This window comes from Eleutherodactylus coqui, chromosome 6, assembly GCF_035609145.1.
Source record: "Eleutherodactylus coqui strain aEleCoq1 chromosome 6, aEleCoq1.hap1, whole genome shotgun sequence".
In the NCBI taxonomy this organism is placed as follows: Eukaryota; Metazoa; Chordata; class Amphibia; order Anura; family Eleutherodactylidae; genus Eleutherodactylus; species Eleutherodactylus coqui.
The window spans coordinates 68,976,040-68,991,519 of NC_089842.1; the positions used below are offsets into that span (position 1 = coordinate 68,976,040).

The 15,480-nt window shown below is 48.2% G+C and overlaps 1 protein-coding gene across 1 annotated transcript in view; it reads right to left on the minus strand.

Annotated features, from left to right (window-relative positions):
- Positions 1-813: 813 nt before the first annotated feature.
- Positions 814-15,480, minus strand: part of LOC136632210 (cytochrome P450 2C16-like) — a 43,207-nt gene continuing 28,540 nt past the window's right edge. The window contains exons 7-9 of the mRNA XM_066606940.1: positions 5,385-5,572; positions 3,484-3,625; positions 814-1,020 (exon numbers count right to left, since the gene is read on the minus strand). Coding sequence (XP_066463037.1) covers positions 839-1,020; positions 3,484-3,625; positions 5,385-5,572 — 512 coding nt within the window. The 3' untranslated portion in view covers positions 814-838. The remainder of the gene's footprint in view (positions 1,021-3,483; positions 3,626-5,384; positions 5,573-15,480) is intronic.

A 15,480-nucleotide genomic window follows, 5' to 3' on the forward strand; every position in this document is an offset into this window, starting at 1 on the left:
TATTGCCATCTCAAAAACGTCTTCATGAGCAAATATGCCCCATTGAGGCAAGTGTACTTGCGCACACGCTTGTCTGTCATAGCCTTATTGTCAGCAGAAGCAAGAATGAAGCAGCACTCACCCCACAAATTCCTATAAAAACCTAAGTTCCTTTATTTTATGTGTAGAAAAGACACATAGGGGGAGGAGGACACAATGTAACAGATGACAGCTATTTTGTTTCTGACACTTTCTCTAGTTTTAACTTATTATATTTTTATCTTTTTAATTCTACAAATGAATTTCAATTAAGAAAATTAATCCACCAGGAATATGTTACTTTTTAGAGATGAGCGAGCGTACTCAGCCACGCCCCTTTTTCGCCCGAGTACCGCGATTTTCGAGTACTTCCGTACTCGGGCGAAAAGATTCGGGGGGCGCCGTGGGTGAGTGGGGGGTTGCAGCAGGGAGTGGGGGGGGGGAGAGGGAGAGAGAGAGGGCTCCCCCCTGTTCCCCGCTGCTACCCCCCGCGCCGCCACGCCTCCCCCCGCCCCCCGGCGCCCCCCGAATCTTTTCACCCAAGTACTGAAGTACTCGAAAATCGTGGTGCTCGATCGAGTAATTACTCAAAACGAGTACGTTCGCTCATCTCTATTACTATTATTTTCACATAATTATATTTTATACATTTACATTTCACTGTTTTCAGGTGTTATCTACAAAATGTTAAGTCTGTATGATCTGATAGGACGTCCACAGCAGCTGTTGACAAATGACGCTTACTCTTCAGTCTTATGTCATATCTTTATTGTAAATGTCAAAAGTAGGTAGAAATGCAATAAAATAATTTGAAAATGAATCAGCGCGGGATGAAGGCCAACTTGTAATACCGAGGAAAATTTCCAAATCCACTCATTAAAGGTGCTAGGTCTATTTCTTCTATACCCACAGATGACCGGAGGCTGAAGTTCTGCAAAATTGTGGTGAAAAACAGGAATAACTCCATTCTTGCAAGACCTTCTCCGGCACAGATACGTTTTCCTGAAGGGTAAAAGAATATTTGAGTGAATCAATAATTATCTGCACTTCCAAATATTATGAGTTTTAGATCCCATCTCTAAGGGTGCATTCACATGAGCGTGTGCTGTACATAGGTGCGCACAAAATCGCATGAATGCAGGTCCATGTCCATTGAAGCCCTCCTCTGAAAATCATCCCTAGAATGTATTAAAAATAAAAAAATATATATATTCACCTCTCCTCAGCTACAGGGGCTCAGGTGCATCTATCCTGCCTTCTTCCTGCTCTGCTCTGAAACTCTTTCAGCAGGCCGGGATTTAAAATTCCTGGCTGCTGAAAGGACTGTATCTGATTAGCTGAGCGCTCAGCCAATCACAGGCAGCTCTCAGCCATTCATTGAATGACAGCTGAGTGGTACCTGCGATTGGTCACATCACTCAGCCAATCACAGACTGTGCTTGGCCATTCATTGAATTCTATGAATGGCCATGTGCTGCCTGTGATTGGCTGAGTGCTGTGACCAATCGCAAGCAGCACTTAGCTGTCATTCATTGAATGGCTGAGAGCTGCCTGTGATTGGCTGAACGCTCAGACAATCAGATACAGCCCTTTCAGAAAGCAGAGTGTGTGTGTGTGTGTGTGTGTATATGTGTATATATGTGTGTGTGTGTGTGTGTGTGTGTGTGTATGTGTATGTGTATGTGTGTGTATATATATATATATATATATATATATATATATATTTTTTTTTTATTTTTTTTTTTTTAAAACATTCTAGTTAAAAGGGATTTTCATCTGAATTTTTCAAAAGCCATACTTTTTTTTTCAATTAACATGGCTATATGAGGACTTGTTTTTTACTTGCCGAGCTTTATTTTTTTGGGATAGATATAATGCATTGTATAATTTTTATTAATTTTTTTTTGTAGGGCAGGGAGAAAAAAAGTTCGCCATTTTTCTTAGTGTTAGGCTTTATACACACAAGAGTATATACACGGCTACGTAAGCGTGTTTTCGTGGCCAGACGATATATGCAACCAGCTGAGGCATTGGTTTCCAATGCATTAATTCACTTGGGCGAATTTCCGGTGCCTAAAAACATAGCACTGTAAAAAATAGAACATGCGCAACTGCAATCCGTGCCTGCTGTTATACGCTAGGTAAAAAGATAGCTCTGGTTCTATCTCTTGACCGATGTACGCTATCGGCTCCCATAGACTCCTATGGGAGCTGGAAAAAAAGCGAGGGGGAGGCAGTTAAAGATCGTCCAACGTTGCGTAAAGCTTACAGATGCATCTGTATAGACACTTGAAGTCATTCCGAGGATTTATGCCGAGTGAGGGATTTCTGGGCTGCATCATATTTTTTTCGCTAAAAACATTGTGTAGAAGATATATATCTATACAAGGTGAAATGTCTATTTCACAGTCTGAGCCAGCAGAACGGAAAGTGCTGGCCGCATCCTGTACTGCTAACTGGTATCAGAATATGCAGCTGATAAAAATACATGCTGATAACCTCAGGGCACATATTTACCCGCACATAACCCTCAGGCGTCAATTGACGACACACTGCTCACTCCACCCTTGCCCCCTCCATCGAACACGGAAAGATGGCGCTGGTTTGCACCAGAAACCACATGATGTTGGACGTCCATGGCGACAGCAACTCACGCAGGACCGGATGTAAAAAAAACATATTTGGACCCCCCAATCCCATACTTTGATTTCCAATCACGTATTGCTTCCTGCATGTCCATAAAGGGCAATTGACTCATCATGCTATATAAGATGCTATACACCTACTAATAAACAGTCGAGGAAGACTTTTTTTACACTGACAGTCCGCCTCGGTGTCAAGTTCTTCTGTGCATGCACAATCTCTGAGGGTTAATCAGGAAGGGTGCAAACATTCCAATTGATTACGCCGTGGCCTCCTCTCCTCACTGTCAGTAAGTGACATCAGTGGGTACAGGAAATCTGATGTCACCCCTTGATAGTGAGCAGAAGAGTTTGTCCACTTGATAGATTAACAGCATGTTTGCTCATTACATAGGCACGCCATTCACTATGTCATGATTCATTTTCCCAGTGGGGAACTTAAACCCTTCATGCCTGGTTCCTCTGCAAAGTACTACTGATTGCCTCCAGTGAACAAACTGGGTTTGTTAGAAAAATATGTTTTTTACAGAAGCTTTTACGGAGGCTAAAAAGAGTGGCCTGTTCTTCATTAAGTTAGAATACCCTAGGATGATGTTTGAAAAGCGGGTTGTGAACAAGACAACTCCAAAAATCCAATATCCTAAGAAATTGCTATTGTTTTTGTGATTTTGTTTTGGTTGTGTTGCTAACTTGCCCATGGCACAGTGTACACCATAAATGAATGGTTGTGCCCATAAAAATTCTTAAATTACTATAATGATGGCCAAAAATTAAATATGCTGCCTGACTTGATGATATTAACAGTATAATTTTAAGTACTTACCTGAAGAGAACGGCATGAATCCATCATTCCGACTGAACTTGCCTTTATCATCCAAAAAGTGTCCAGGATTGAATTGATTTGGGTAAGAAAACTGCTTCGGATCTCGAAGAACAGAACTGAGCATCGGGAAGATGGTTGTACCCTAGGAATAACACCCAGTCAGATGCATTGTAAAGATTAATACTATTGTTTATATCGTTTTGTGAACATTGTACTATTGAAGTGTACTGTAGTTGTTACTAATGCCTGGTTTAGACACAACAATTATCACTCAAAAGATGTATTTTGAGCAACTTTTGAGCGATAATCGTTGTGTGCCTTTACAGGGCAAAGTGATTTCTCAAGTTTTGAGCGATCACTTTACGCTCCGAGTGGGGTATGCAGAAGACAAGCGGGGCTGCGTTTCTTCTGCATCCACCTGTTCTCTTCTCGGAGCGCTCCGCTGTTATACAGTGGAGCGCTCCCAGCAGGGTATACAGAACACAAGCGGGGCCATTTGTCTTCTGCATCCAGCAGTTCTCTTCTCGGAGCACTCTGCTGTTACACAGCTGAGTGGTCCGAGCGGGGTATGCAGAGCACAGCTTCACCGCTGTCTTCTTCATACCCCGGCTGTTCACGGAGCGCTCAGCGGGTATACAGCTGTGCGCTCCATGCAGGGGATTTTGAACACAGCTGGACCGCTGTGTTCTTCATACTACAGTTGTTCACTGGGCTCTAAATTGGTATACAGCTATGCACTCCTTGTGGGGTATGCAGAACACAGCTGTGTTCTTCATATCCTGGCTGTGTTCACGGAGCAGGATACAGCTGAAACAATAGTATCAGCTGTATCCCGCTGTGAATTCCTTATAAGGCTGATCGTTCTCTATCAGCATTCTGAAAGGGAGAACGATCAGCAACTCATTAACGAAAACTGCATGATATCAGTGCAGTTAGATGCAATGATTCTCGCTAAAAAGAGGGCTTTGAGCGATTTTTGAGCGAGAATCGTTGGGTCTAAATTGTCCTTAAGTGCTCTTTGCTTGGGGTGATAAATCGTTCACTTCATTCACTTATTCATAATTCAGTTTCTGCATGCAGAAAACTAAACGATGTATTGTCCCATTTAAGGGCGCCCACCCACTGGCGATTTTTTTTCCTTTGCGTTTTGCGTTTTTTCTCAAGAGCAATTAGTTTTGAATGTACTCCTGTCCACTGGCGTTTTTTGTTTCAGTCCGTTGCAATTTTTAACATAGGAACTGTCAGTTGCATATGTGTCCTTATTTTTCTCTTAATGCACCCATGAATGTCAATGTAAATTAACGCAAAAAGCCGCGAAAATGCCGCGAAAAAGCTGCGAAAACGCCGCGAAAAACGCACCAAAAATGCGACGAAAACGCTGCGTTTTTCACGCACGAAAATCGCAAACGCCAGTGGGTGGGCGCCCTAAAGGTGACTACCCACTAACGTTTTTTTTCACTGCGAAATTCGTAGCAATTTTTTTTTTCTGCAGGGGGTCTATGGGACTTGTAATGTTAAAATCGCGATAGCGCAAAATCGCGATTTACCGCGAAATCGCGATTTTGCGCGATCGCGATTTTAGCTTTACAAGTCCCATAGCCCAAAGACCCCTGCAGAAAAAAAAAATGCTGCGAATTTCGCTGTAAAAAAAACGCTAGTGGGTAGTCACCACTTATGAACAATAGCTTGCTTACTGTGAATGGAGGTGGATGAGCCGGAATAAACCCCAGCCCGGTCTGTCTCCTTTTACTAGCGATGATCCTTCCTGTGTAACAGCACAGGAACGATTAACGCTAGGACAACTTGTCGGGCATCTGCATTCGACAAGTAGTCCCATGTAAAAGGACCTTTATCTATATCAGCTAGCTGCTACCACTGAACACAGATGACAACAGTTTTACCTTTGGAATAAAAAAATTTCTAAACTTCAGGTCACGGGTTACTTTGTGTGGGAGTCCCAGTGGTAGGAGGTCAATAAATCTTTGAATTTCATGAATTACTGCATCCATGTATGGCATATGAGATCGATCCTCTATACTTGGAGCCCTGTCCCTTCCAATGACTTTATCAATCTCTTCATGGATGCGTTCTGTTGGGATGGAAGGCATTTGGGGTATTAACATACAAGCATCTTGACCAATGCATCACAGGAAAATCAGGACTTCCAGCACTCTCATAAATAAACTGTAGCTTTTATTTGACCATTGTACCTACCAATGCATTTATAAATATTATGTATGTACTAAAGATGAGCGAGCACCAAAATGCTCGGGTGCTCGTTGCTCGAGTTGAACTTTCCGCGATGCTCAAGGGTTCGTTTCGAGTAACAAACCCCATTGAAGTCAATGGGCGACTCGAGCATTTTTGTATATCACCGATGCTCTCTAAGGTTTTCATTGGTGAAAATCTGCAAAACCCAAGAAAGTGCTGGAAACGACACAGAAACGGATAGGGCAGGCGAGGGGCAACATGCTGGGCTGCATTTCAAGTTCCCAGGTCCCACTATTCAGCCACAATAGCGGCAAAAGTGCCCCCCCCCCCACACCAATTTTTACTTAGGACAAACCCTCATTAGCAAGGCACACCTTAGCTAAGCACCACACTACCTCCAACTAAGCACAAGCACTGCCTGCGGGACACACCCCTGCCTCTTCTCCTGTGTTACATGCTGCCCAACCGCCCCCCCTCCCCCCACAGCGCACACCAAAGTGTCCCTGCGCAGCCTTTAGCTGCCCTAATGCCTCACCACCCTCATGTCTATTTAGAAGTGCGTCTGCCATGAGGAGGAACCGGAGGCACACACTGCAGACGGTTGGCAGGGCCAGGCAGCGACCCTCCTTTAAAAGGGGCGGGGCGATAGCCCACAATGCTGTACAGAAGCAATGAGACATCCAATCCTGTGCCACCTCCGTCAGGAGCTGCAAATGTGGGCATAGCAATGGGGAATCCATGTGCCACACAGTATTCATTCTGTCAAGGTGTCACATAGCTCAATCCACACTGCAAGGGGAAAGCCCTCTGCCCTCTACCCAAGTCAGTCAGTGTCTTTGTGCCAGACAGGTCAAACACCGCGATGGGAACTAAGTTTGCACCAACAGCATAGGTGGGTCCTAGGAAGCCCAAGACATGAACAAAAAATTGATCTGAGCGGCCAAAAATGGCAGACTTGCACCGCGCCCACGACATAGGCCTCGGCCCACAGCTTCAGCAATCCTAGGCAGGAAGCGGACTTTCACTGCACCAAGGACATAGGCCTCTGCACAAACCCTCAGCAATCGCGGGCCTACAGCGGACTCCTATGCTAGCGTAGCTGTGCACGTCTCATTAGCGCTGTATTGCTCCTGTAGTTTGTCCGAATGCAGTGCCCCGGATAGTAGAGCTAACGCCAGATTAAATACAGGTGGGCTTCGGCCCACACTGCATGCCCCAGTCAGACCGGGGTTTTTTATAAATAGTCACAGGCAGGTACATCTCCGCAATGGGAATTCCGTGTGCACCCACAGCATGGGTGGCTCCCTGGAACCCACCGGCGGTACATAAATATATCCCATTGCAGTGCCCTGGACAGCAGAGCTAACGTCTGATTAAATGCAGGTGGGCTTCGGCCCACACTGCATGCCCCAGTCAGACTGGGTTTTTTTATAAGTAGACACAGGCAGGTACAACTCCCTTTTGTGAAGTCCGTGTGGACCGACAGCATGAGAGGGTCCCAGGAAGCCACCGGCGGTACATAAATAAATCCCATTGCATTGCCCAGCATAGCTGAGGTAACGTCAGGTTAAATGCAGGTGGGCTTCGGCCCACACTGCATGCCCAACCTGACCGGGGTTTTTAATAGATAGGGAATTTGTACCTGCCTGTGTCTATGTGAAATCCCTGTGGACCAACAGCATGGGTGGCTCCCAGGAAGCAACCGGCGGTACATAAATCCCATTGCATTGCCCAGCACAGCTGAGGTAACGTCAGATTAAATGCAGGTGGGCTTCCGCCAAGAATGTTTTCATAGTTGGAGGAGGACAGGAAAGTTTTTGAGGCAGTACGTGTCCTGTCCCCGTGTCCGTGGTTATATGCACCTTCCCAGTGACCGCGTCGCTGAAAAGTTGTCGCGCCTGTGGAACCTAGTAGCGTAGCCTCGCCACCATCATGTCTTTGGGAAGCCTCCGTTTCCACTTCCCTGTAACATTGCAGTGGCAGCAGTATAGGCAGAGCCGAGAATTAGTAACATTTCAGCGGTAAGAGTATGCACAAACCCCTGTAACATTTCATTGGCAGCAGTGAGGACAGACCCCACTAACATTTCATTTGCAGCAGTATACACAGACCCCAGTAACATTTCAGTAGTATCAGTATAGACAGGCCCCAGCAACAGCAACGTAGAAGCAGTAGAGACAAAGCAGCAGATTCACATTTCCCTGGCAGCAGTGTAGGGAGAGCGTAGTATTGGTAAGATTTCAGTAGTAGGAATATAGACAGGCCCCAGCAACAGTAACGTAGAAGTAGTATGGCCAAAGCCCACTATTAGTTACATTTCTGTTATAGCAGTATAGACCTGCCCCAGTAACATTTCTGTTGAAGCATTATGGGCAGAGCCCAGTATTAGTAAAATTACAGTAGTAACAGTATACACCAACCAAGGTAACATTTCAGGAGCAGAAGTATCAGCAGACCGAAGTAACATTTCTGTTGCTGAAGTATAGTCAGACCCCTGTAGCATTACTGTGGCAGAAGTATAGGTAGGAAGAGTTACATTTCTGTAGCAAATGTGTAGGCCAACCCCAGTCACAGTGGTGTACCATGAGTGCAGGTGAAGACCATAAAAATTACTTGGATTACATTGTAGGCGAGGGCTCAGAAAGTTGTTGTACCGACAGTACAAATGTACCCCAGAAAAATTGCCCATGCCCAACCCAGAGGGCAGGTGAAACCCATTAATCGCTTAGCGTACTGTGGCTTAATTTTTAACTAGGCCTGGAGGCTGCCCAGTCTAAAAAACAATAGGTTCAGGTGGAAGTTTCAATGTTTTAATGAGAATTGAAACAGATAAATATTATTTAGAAAAGTTATATGAGCCTTTTGGCCCACAGAAAAATTGCCCATTCGCGGTGATTACGTGAGGTTTCAGGAGGAGGAGCCGGAGGAGGAGGACGAATACCATACACAGATTGACAAAGTTCTTTAGGTAGCGCTGATGTCCACTGGTGGAGAAGAGAAGTCTGGGGAAATCCAGGCTTTGTTCATCTTTGAGTGTAAGCCTGTCGGCGCTGTCAGTTGACAGGCGGGTACGCTTGTCCGTGATGATTCCCCCAGCTGCACTAAGCACCCTCTCTGACAAGACGCTAGCCGCAGGGCATGCCAACACCTCCAGGGCATACAGCGCGAGTTCGGGCCACGTGTCCAGCTTTGACACCCAGTAGTTGTACGGAGCAGAGGCGTCACGGAGGACGGTGCGTACTCCCTCACCATCTTCTTACAGTGCTCCCTCCGACTCAGCCTGAACTGGGGAGGTGAGAGACAGTCATCCTGGGGAGCCATAAAGCTGGCAAAGGCCTTGGAGAGTGTTCCCCTTCCTGCGCTGAACATGCTGCCTGATCTCCGCGCCTCACCTTCTACGTGGCCCTCGGAACTGCGCCTTCTGCCACTAGCGCTGTCAGATGGGAAGTTTACCATCAGTTTGTCCACCAGGGCCCTGTGGTATTGCATCACTCTCAAACCCCTTTACTCTTCGGGAATGAGAGTGGAAAGGTTCTCCTTATATCGTGGGTCAAGCAGTGTGTACACCCAGTAATCCGTAGTGGCCAGAATGCGTTTAACACGAGGGTCATGAGAAAGGCATGCTAACATAAAGTCAGCCATGTGTACCAGGGTACCTGGACGCAACATATGGCTGTCCTCATTAGGACGATAACTTTAAGTATCCTCCTCCTCCTCCTCAGGCCATACACGCTGAATGGATGAGAGGCAAACTGCATGGGCACCCTCTGCAGTGGGCCCAGCTTTCTCTTCCTCCTTCTCAGGCTCCTCACCCTCCTCCTGCTCAGGCTCCTCCCCCTCCTCCTCCTCCCCCTCATCAGGCTCCTCCACCTCCACCTCCTCCCCCTCCTCCTCAGGCTCCTCCCCCTCCTCCTCCTCCTCAGGCTCCTCCCCCTCCTCCTTCTCTTCCACGCGCCGAGATATAGACATGAGGGTGCTCTGACTATCCAGCAACATACTGTTTTCCCCGCCTCCGTTTCTGTCCACAAAGCATCAGCCTTTATGCTTTGCAGGGAACTTCTCAAGAGGCATAGCAGAGGAATGGTGACGCTAATGATTGCAGCATCGCCGCTCACCATCAGGGTGGACTCCTCAAAGTTTCCAAGGACCTGGCAGATATCTGCCATCCAGGCTCACTCCTCTGTAAAGAATTGAGGAGGCTGACTCCCACTTTGCCGCCCATGTTGGAGTTGGTATTCCACTATAGCTCTACGCTGCTCATACAGCCGGGACATGTGAAGCGTAGAGTTCCACCGTGTGGGCACGTCGCAAAGCAGTCGGTGCACTGGCAGATAAAAACCGATGTTGCAGGGTGCGCAGGGCGGCAGCGTCTGTGTTGGACTTGCGGAAATGTGCCCTGACCTGGTGCACCTTTCCGAGAAGGTCTGACAAGTGTGGGTAGCCTTTCAGAAATCGCTGAACCACCAAATTAAAGACGTGGGCCAGGCATGGCACGTGAGTGAGGCTGCCGAGATGCAGAGCCGCCACCAGGTTACGGCCGTTGTCACACACGACCATGCCCGGTTGGAGGCTCAGTGGCGAAAGCCAGTGGTCAGTCTGCTCTGTCAGACCGTGCAACAGTTCGTGGGCCGTGTGCCTCTTGTCTCCTAAGCTGAGTAGCTTCAGCACGGCCTGCTGACGCTTGCCCACCGCTGTGCTGCCACGCCGCGCGACACTGACTGCTGGCGACGTGCTGCTGCTGACAAGTCTTGATTGCGAGGTAGAGGTTGCATTGGAGGAGGAGGAGGAGGAGGAGGAGGAAGGTTTAGTGGAGGTGGCATACACCGCCGCAGATACCAGCACCGATCTGCGGCCCGCAATTCTGGTGGTGGGTAGGACGTGAGCGGTCCCAGTCTCTGACTCGGTCCCAGCCTCCACTAAATTCACCCAATGTGCCGCCAGGGAGATGTAGTGGCCCTGCCCGCCTGTGCTTGTCCACGTGTCCATTGTTAAGTGGACCTTGGCAGTAATAGAGTTGGTGAGGGCGCGTACGATGTTGCATGAGACGTGGTCGTGCAGGGCTGGGACGGCACACCGTGAAAAATAGTGGCTACTGGGGACTGAGTATCACGAGGCTGCCGCCACCATCATGTTTTTGAACGCCTCAGTTTCCACCAGCCTGTAGGGAAGTATCTCCAGGCTGATCAATTTGGCTATGTGGACATTTAAAGCTTGAGCGTGCGGGTGCGTGGCGGCGTATTTGCGCTTGCGCTCCAACGATTCTCTTAGCGACAGCTGGACGCTGCGTTGAGAGACATTGCTGGATGGGGCCGAGGACAGCGGAGGTGAGCGTGTGGGTCCAGGCCAGGAGACGGTCGTGCCTGTGTCCTGAGAGGGCGGTTGGATCTCAGTGGCTGGTTGGGGCCCAGGGGGAGAGGCAATGGCGCAGGCTGGAGGCGGTGAACGGCCTTCGCCCCACCTTGTGGGGTGTTTGGCCATCATATGCCTGCGTATGCTGGTGGTGGTGGCTCCCCGGCTGATCTTGGCGCGACAAAGGTTGCACACCACTGTTCGTGGGTCGTCCGCCGTCTCCGTGAAAAACTGCCACACCTTAGAGCACCTTGGCCTCTGCACGGTCGCTTGGCATGAGGGGGTGCTTTGGGAAACAGCTGGTGGATTATTCGGTCTGGCCCTGCCTCTACCCCTGGCCACCCCACTGCCTCTTCCAACCTGTCCTGCGGCTGCAATTGCCACCCCCTCTGAAGACCGGTCCTCAGTTGGCTTATCACACCAGGTGGGGTCAGTCACCTCATCATCCAGCGGCTCTTCCTCCGAATGCTCTGTGTGCTCCTCCCTCGAACTTACTGCCCTTACTACTACCTCACTGATAGACAACTGTGTCTCGTCGTCATCGTCCTCCTCACCCACTGAAAGATCTTGAGACAGTTGCCGGAAGTCCCCAGCCTCATCCCCCGGACCCCGGGAACTTTCCAAAGGTTGGGCATCGGTCACGACAAACTCCTCCGGTGGGAGAGGAACCATTGCTGCGCATTCTGGGCAGGGGCCCGAGAACAGTTCCTGGGAGTCTGCCTGCTCCTCAAAATGTGTCATTTTCATGGAGTGAGAAGGCTGGGAGGAAGGAGGAGCAGCAGCCAGAGGATTCAGAGTTGCAGCAGTGGATGGCGTAGAAGACTGGGTGGTTGATAGATTGCTCGGTTTTTAATAAAGGTCTATAACGTGGACCCAAAAATTGCGATATGAAGCTGGGGACCCCAGAAATTGTCCTCTCTCCTACACCAGCAGCAGCCGGCTGCGATTCACCTGGGCCAGGAACTCGGCCCAAGCCCACACCCTCACTTGGGACTCTGTGTCCTCGACCGCATCCACGTCTTCTGCCCCTACCCCTCAGCATGCAGGATTAAGAATCGAGCAGAGACAGAGCGGTGTAAAAATGTTTGTGAATTATTGCCGCGCAGTTGCTGGCTGCCAGCGGTAATATAACGCTAAATGAAGCCAGAGATAAATTATAAGGAAGGATGCAAGCAGGACTAGCAGTGCACTATGCAGTTGAGATTCACCTCCAGTCCCACAGGCCACGTAGTAATGTGCACTGGGACACAAGCAGACGTAAAAAAGGATTCCTTTTTTTTTAATTAGTTTTTTCCAATGCAATGCAGGCAATGGAACGTGTATTGGACTCTCCCTCTATGGCTATCTGGCACCGTACACTGCGCCGGCAGCTGTGTGGTAACACAGAGCGGAGAAAAATATTAGTGGTTTTTAAACGTGCACTTGGAAGCAGAGAGTGCTTACGTTACGCTAACTGCCCCCAGCAAAAAAATGACACTGAAGGCTGAACTGAGGCCTTGCAGTGCACTATGCAGTTGAGATTCACCTCAAGTCCCATAGGCCACACAGTAATGTGCACTGGGTTACAAGCTGCCGTACAAAAGGATTCCTTTTTTAAAATTAGTTTTTTTCCAATGCAATGCAGGCAATGGAACACGTATTGGACTCTCCCTCTATGGCTGTCTGGCACCGTACACTGCGCCTGCAGCTGTGTGGTAACACAGAGTGGAGAAAAATATTCGTGCTTTTTAAACGTGCACTTGGAGGCAGAGAGCACTTACGTTACACTAACTGCACCCAGCAATAAATGACACTGAAGGCTGAACTGATACCTTGCAGTGCAATGCTGAGGTACTACAACTCCCAGAAACCACGGAGTTAAATGCACAGGTAGACAGGATTCCACACTACCACTGTCCCTGCATCACCAATACTTCCCCTATACTACTTAGTACAGACTGCAGCCTGAGAACGCTATAGCTGTAATGGGGCCGCACGCCCGATATACCAAAAAAAAAAAAAAAAAAGGCAAACTGCTCCCAGCACCCACAACAGTAGTGTACTAGGTGAGCTGTGGCCCTAAGAAGGACCGTTGGGGTTCTTGTAGACGCTAACACTGTCCCTATAGCAGCAGCATCAGCAGCACTTTCCCTGATCTCTCCCAGTGTGTGTCTGTGGCGAGCCACGGGCGGGGCTGATTTAAATACTGGGGGGTCACTTGATCTCGCCAGCCACTCACTGCAGGAGGGTGGGATAGGGCTGGAACGTCACATGAGGAAGTTGTAATGCCTTCCCTGTGTTTCTATTTGCCAGAAAAGGGCGCAAATTTCTCAGGGAAGGAAATGTAATGGAGTTGAGTGCCGCGTGGTGCTCGTCTCGATTAACGAGCATCTCGAACACCCTAATACTCGAACGAGCATCAAGCTCAAACGAGTGCGCTCGCTCATCTCTAGTATGTACCAATGGAATTTCAGATTTATTGGAAATTTAAAAAAAAATGCTATATGTTATTTTTATGATATGAGAAGGTGGGAAATTTGAAGTGGGAAATTATTGATTTCTGAATGTGTTCTTTGGTGTACTGATAACACATTAATTTAGAAAATTAATTATATTAAGCAAAACAATTTGGATTGTTACCTTGTGGGAAAAATGTTTGCCAATGCACCCAAGATTTTTAAGTCTTGTCATCATCTGCAACCTGCCCTACCACTGCTCTGTGTAGCGTGCAGCATGTTAGAGATGTCTTGTAGGAGACCCACAACCTGAGCAGACATAGTAACATAGTTTGTAAGGCCAAATGAAGACAATGGCCATCTAGTCCAGCCTGTTTTATCCTCCTGTGTTGTTGATCCATAGGAAGGCAAAAAAAAACCCCAAGAGCAGAAGACAATTAGCCCTTTTGGGGGAAAAATTCCTTCCTGACTCCCTAATGGCAATCAGACTAATCCTTGGATCAACCCCTTATAGTTCCTACCTCCCTATATTCCCTGATTAACAACTAACCTAAGATTTATATCCTGTAATATCCTTCCGCTCCAGAAAGACATCAAGTCCTCTTTTAAACTTCTCTATGGCTTTTGCATTCACCTCATCCTCAGGCAGAGAGTTTAATACTCTAACTGCTCTTAGGCCTCCCTCACACAGGGCGTTTGCAGAAATGCAGCGTTTTTCAACGCTGCGTTACTGCAGATTCTGCCCCGTTTCAGCAGCGCTGGCATACTTTATGCCAGCGTTTTGGCTGCGGTTTCAGCTCGACTGAAAACGCAGCCAAGAATGCTGAAAACAAAAAAAAAAGCAATACTCACCTAGCCGCTGCAGTCAGTGTCGCGGCCGCTGGTCTCTGCCGCTGATCCGGGCTTCCTCGGCACTCCCAAGTCTATTGCCGGAGGCCAGGTTTGAGAACCCCGCCTCCGGCAATAGAGTGCTGTGATTGGTTGTCTGTGCTTGCTCGATGCCCAATCACAGCCCTTCATTGACTGTCTCAGCCAATCAGAGCTTGCCGGCACTGATTGGCTGAGACAGTCAATGAAGGGCTGTGATTGGGCATCGAGCGTGCCGACAACCAATCACAGCACTCTATTGCCAGAGGCGGGGTTCTCAAACCTGGCCTATGGCAATAGACTTGTGAATGCAGGGGAAGCCCGGATCAGCGGCAGAGACCAGCGGCCACGACCCAGACTGCAGCGGCTAGGTGAGTATTGCTTTTTTTTTTCTCCACCTAGCAGGGACTGATTTTTGGGGTAGGGCTTCTATTGCAAGCCCTCACCCCGAAAATAGGCGAGCAGTTAACGCTGCCAAAAACGCGGCACCAAGTTTTACCGCGTTTTCAGCAGTGCTAAAACCGCTGCCCATTCATTTCAATGGGCGACGCAGGGCTGAAAACGCCCCAAAATAGAACATGCATCACTGTCAAAGCGCAGCGTTGGAAGGCGCTGCGTTTTCAGCCCTGTGTGAGCAGCCCCATTGAAATGAATGGGAGTGTTGTACAGCGTTTAGCGCTGGGCTGAAAAGGCAGCGCTAAACGCCGTACAAAACGCCCTGTGTGAGGGAAGCCTTACAGTAAAGAACACCTTTCTGTGTTGGTGATAAAACCTGCTTTCCTCTAGACGTAGCGGATGCCCTCTTGTTACTGTCACCATCCTGTGTATAAACAGATCATGGGAGAGATCCTTGTATTGTCCCCTCATGTATTTATACATAGTTATTTGATAGCCCCTTAGACATCCCAATTTTGATAGCCTCTCTAGGTATTCCAGTCCCTTCATTCCATGTATTAGTTTAGTTGCCCTTCTTTGAACCCCCTCCAGTACTGTAACATCTTTCCTGAGCACTGGTGTCCAGAACTGTACACAGTATTCCATGTGAGGCCTGACAAGTGCCTCATATAGTGGGAGGATAATGTTCTCATCCCTCGCCCCTATACCTCTTTTAATGCACCCCAAGACATTATTAGCT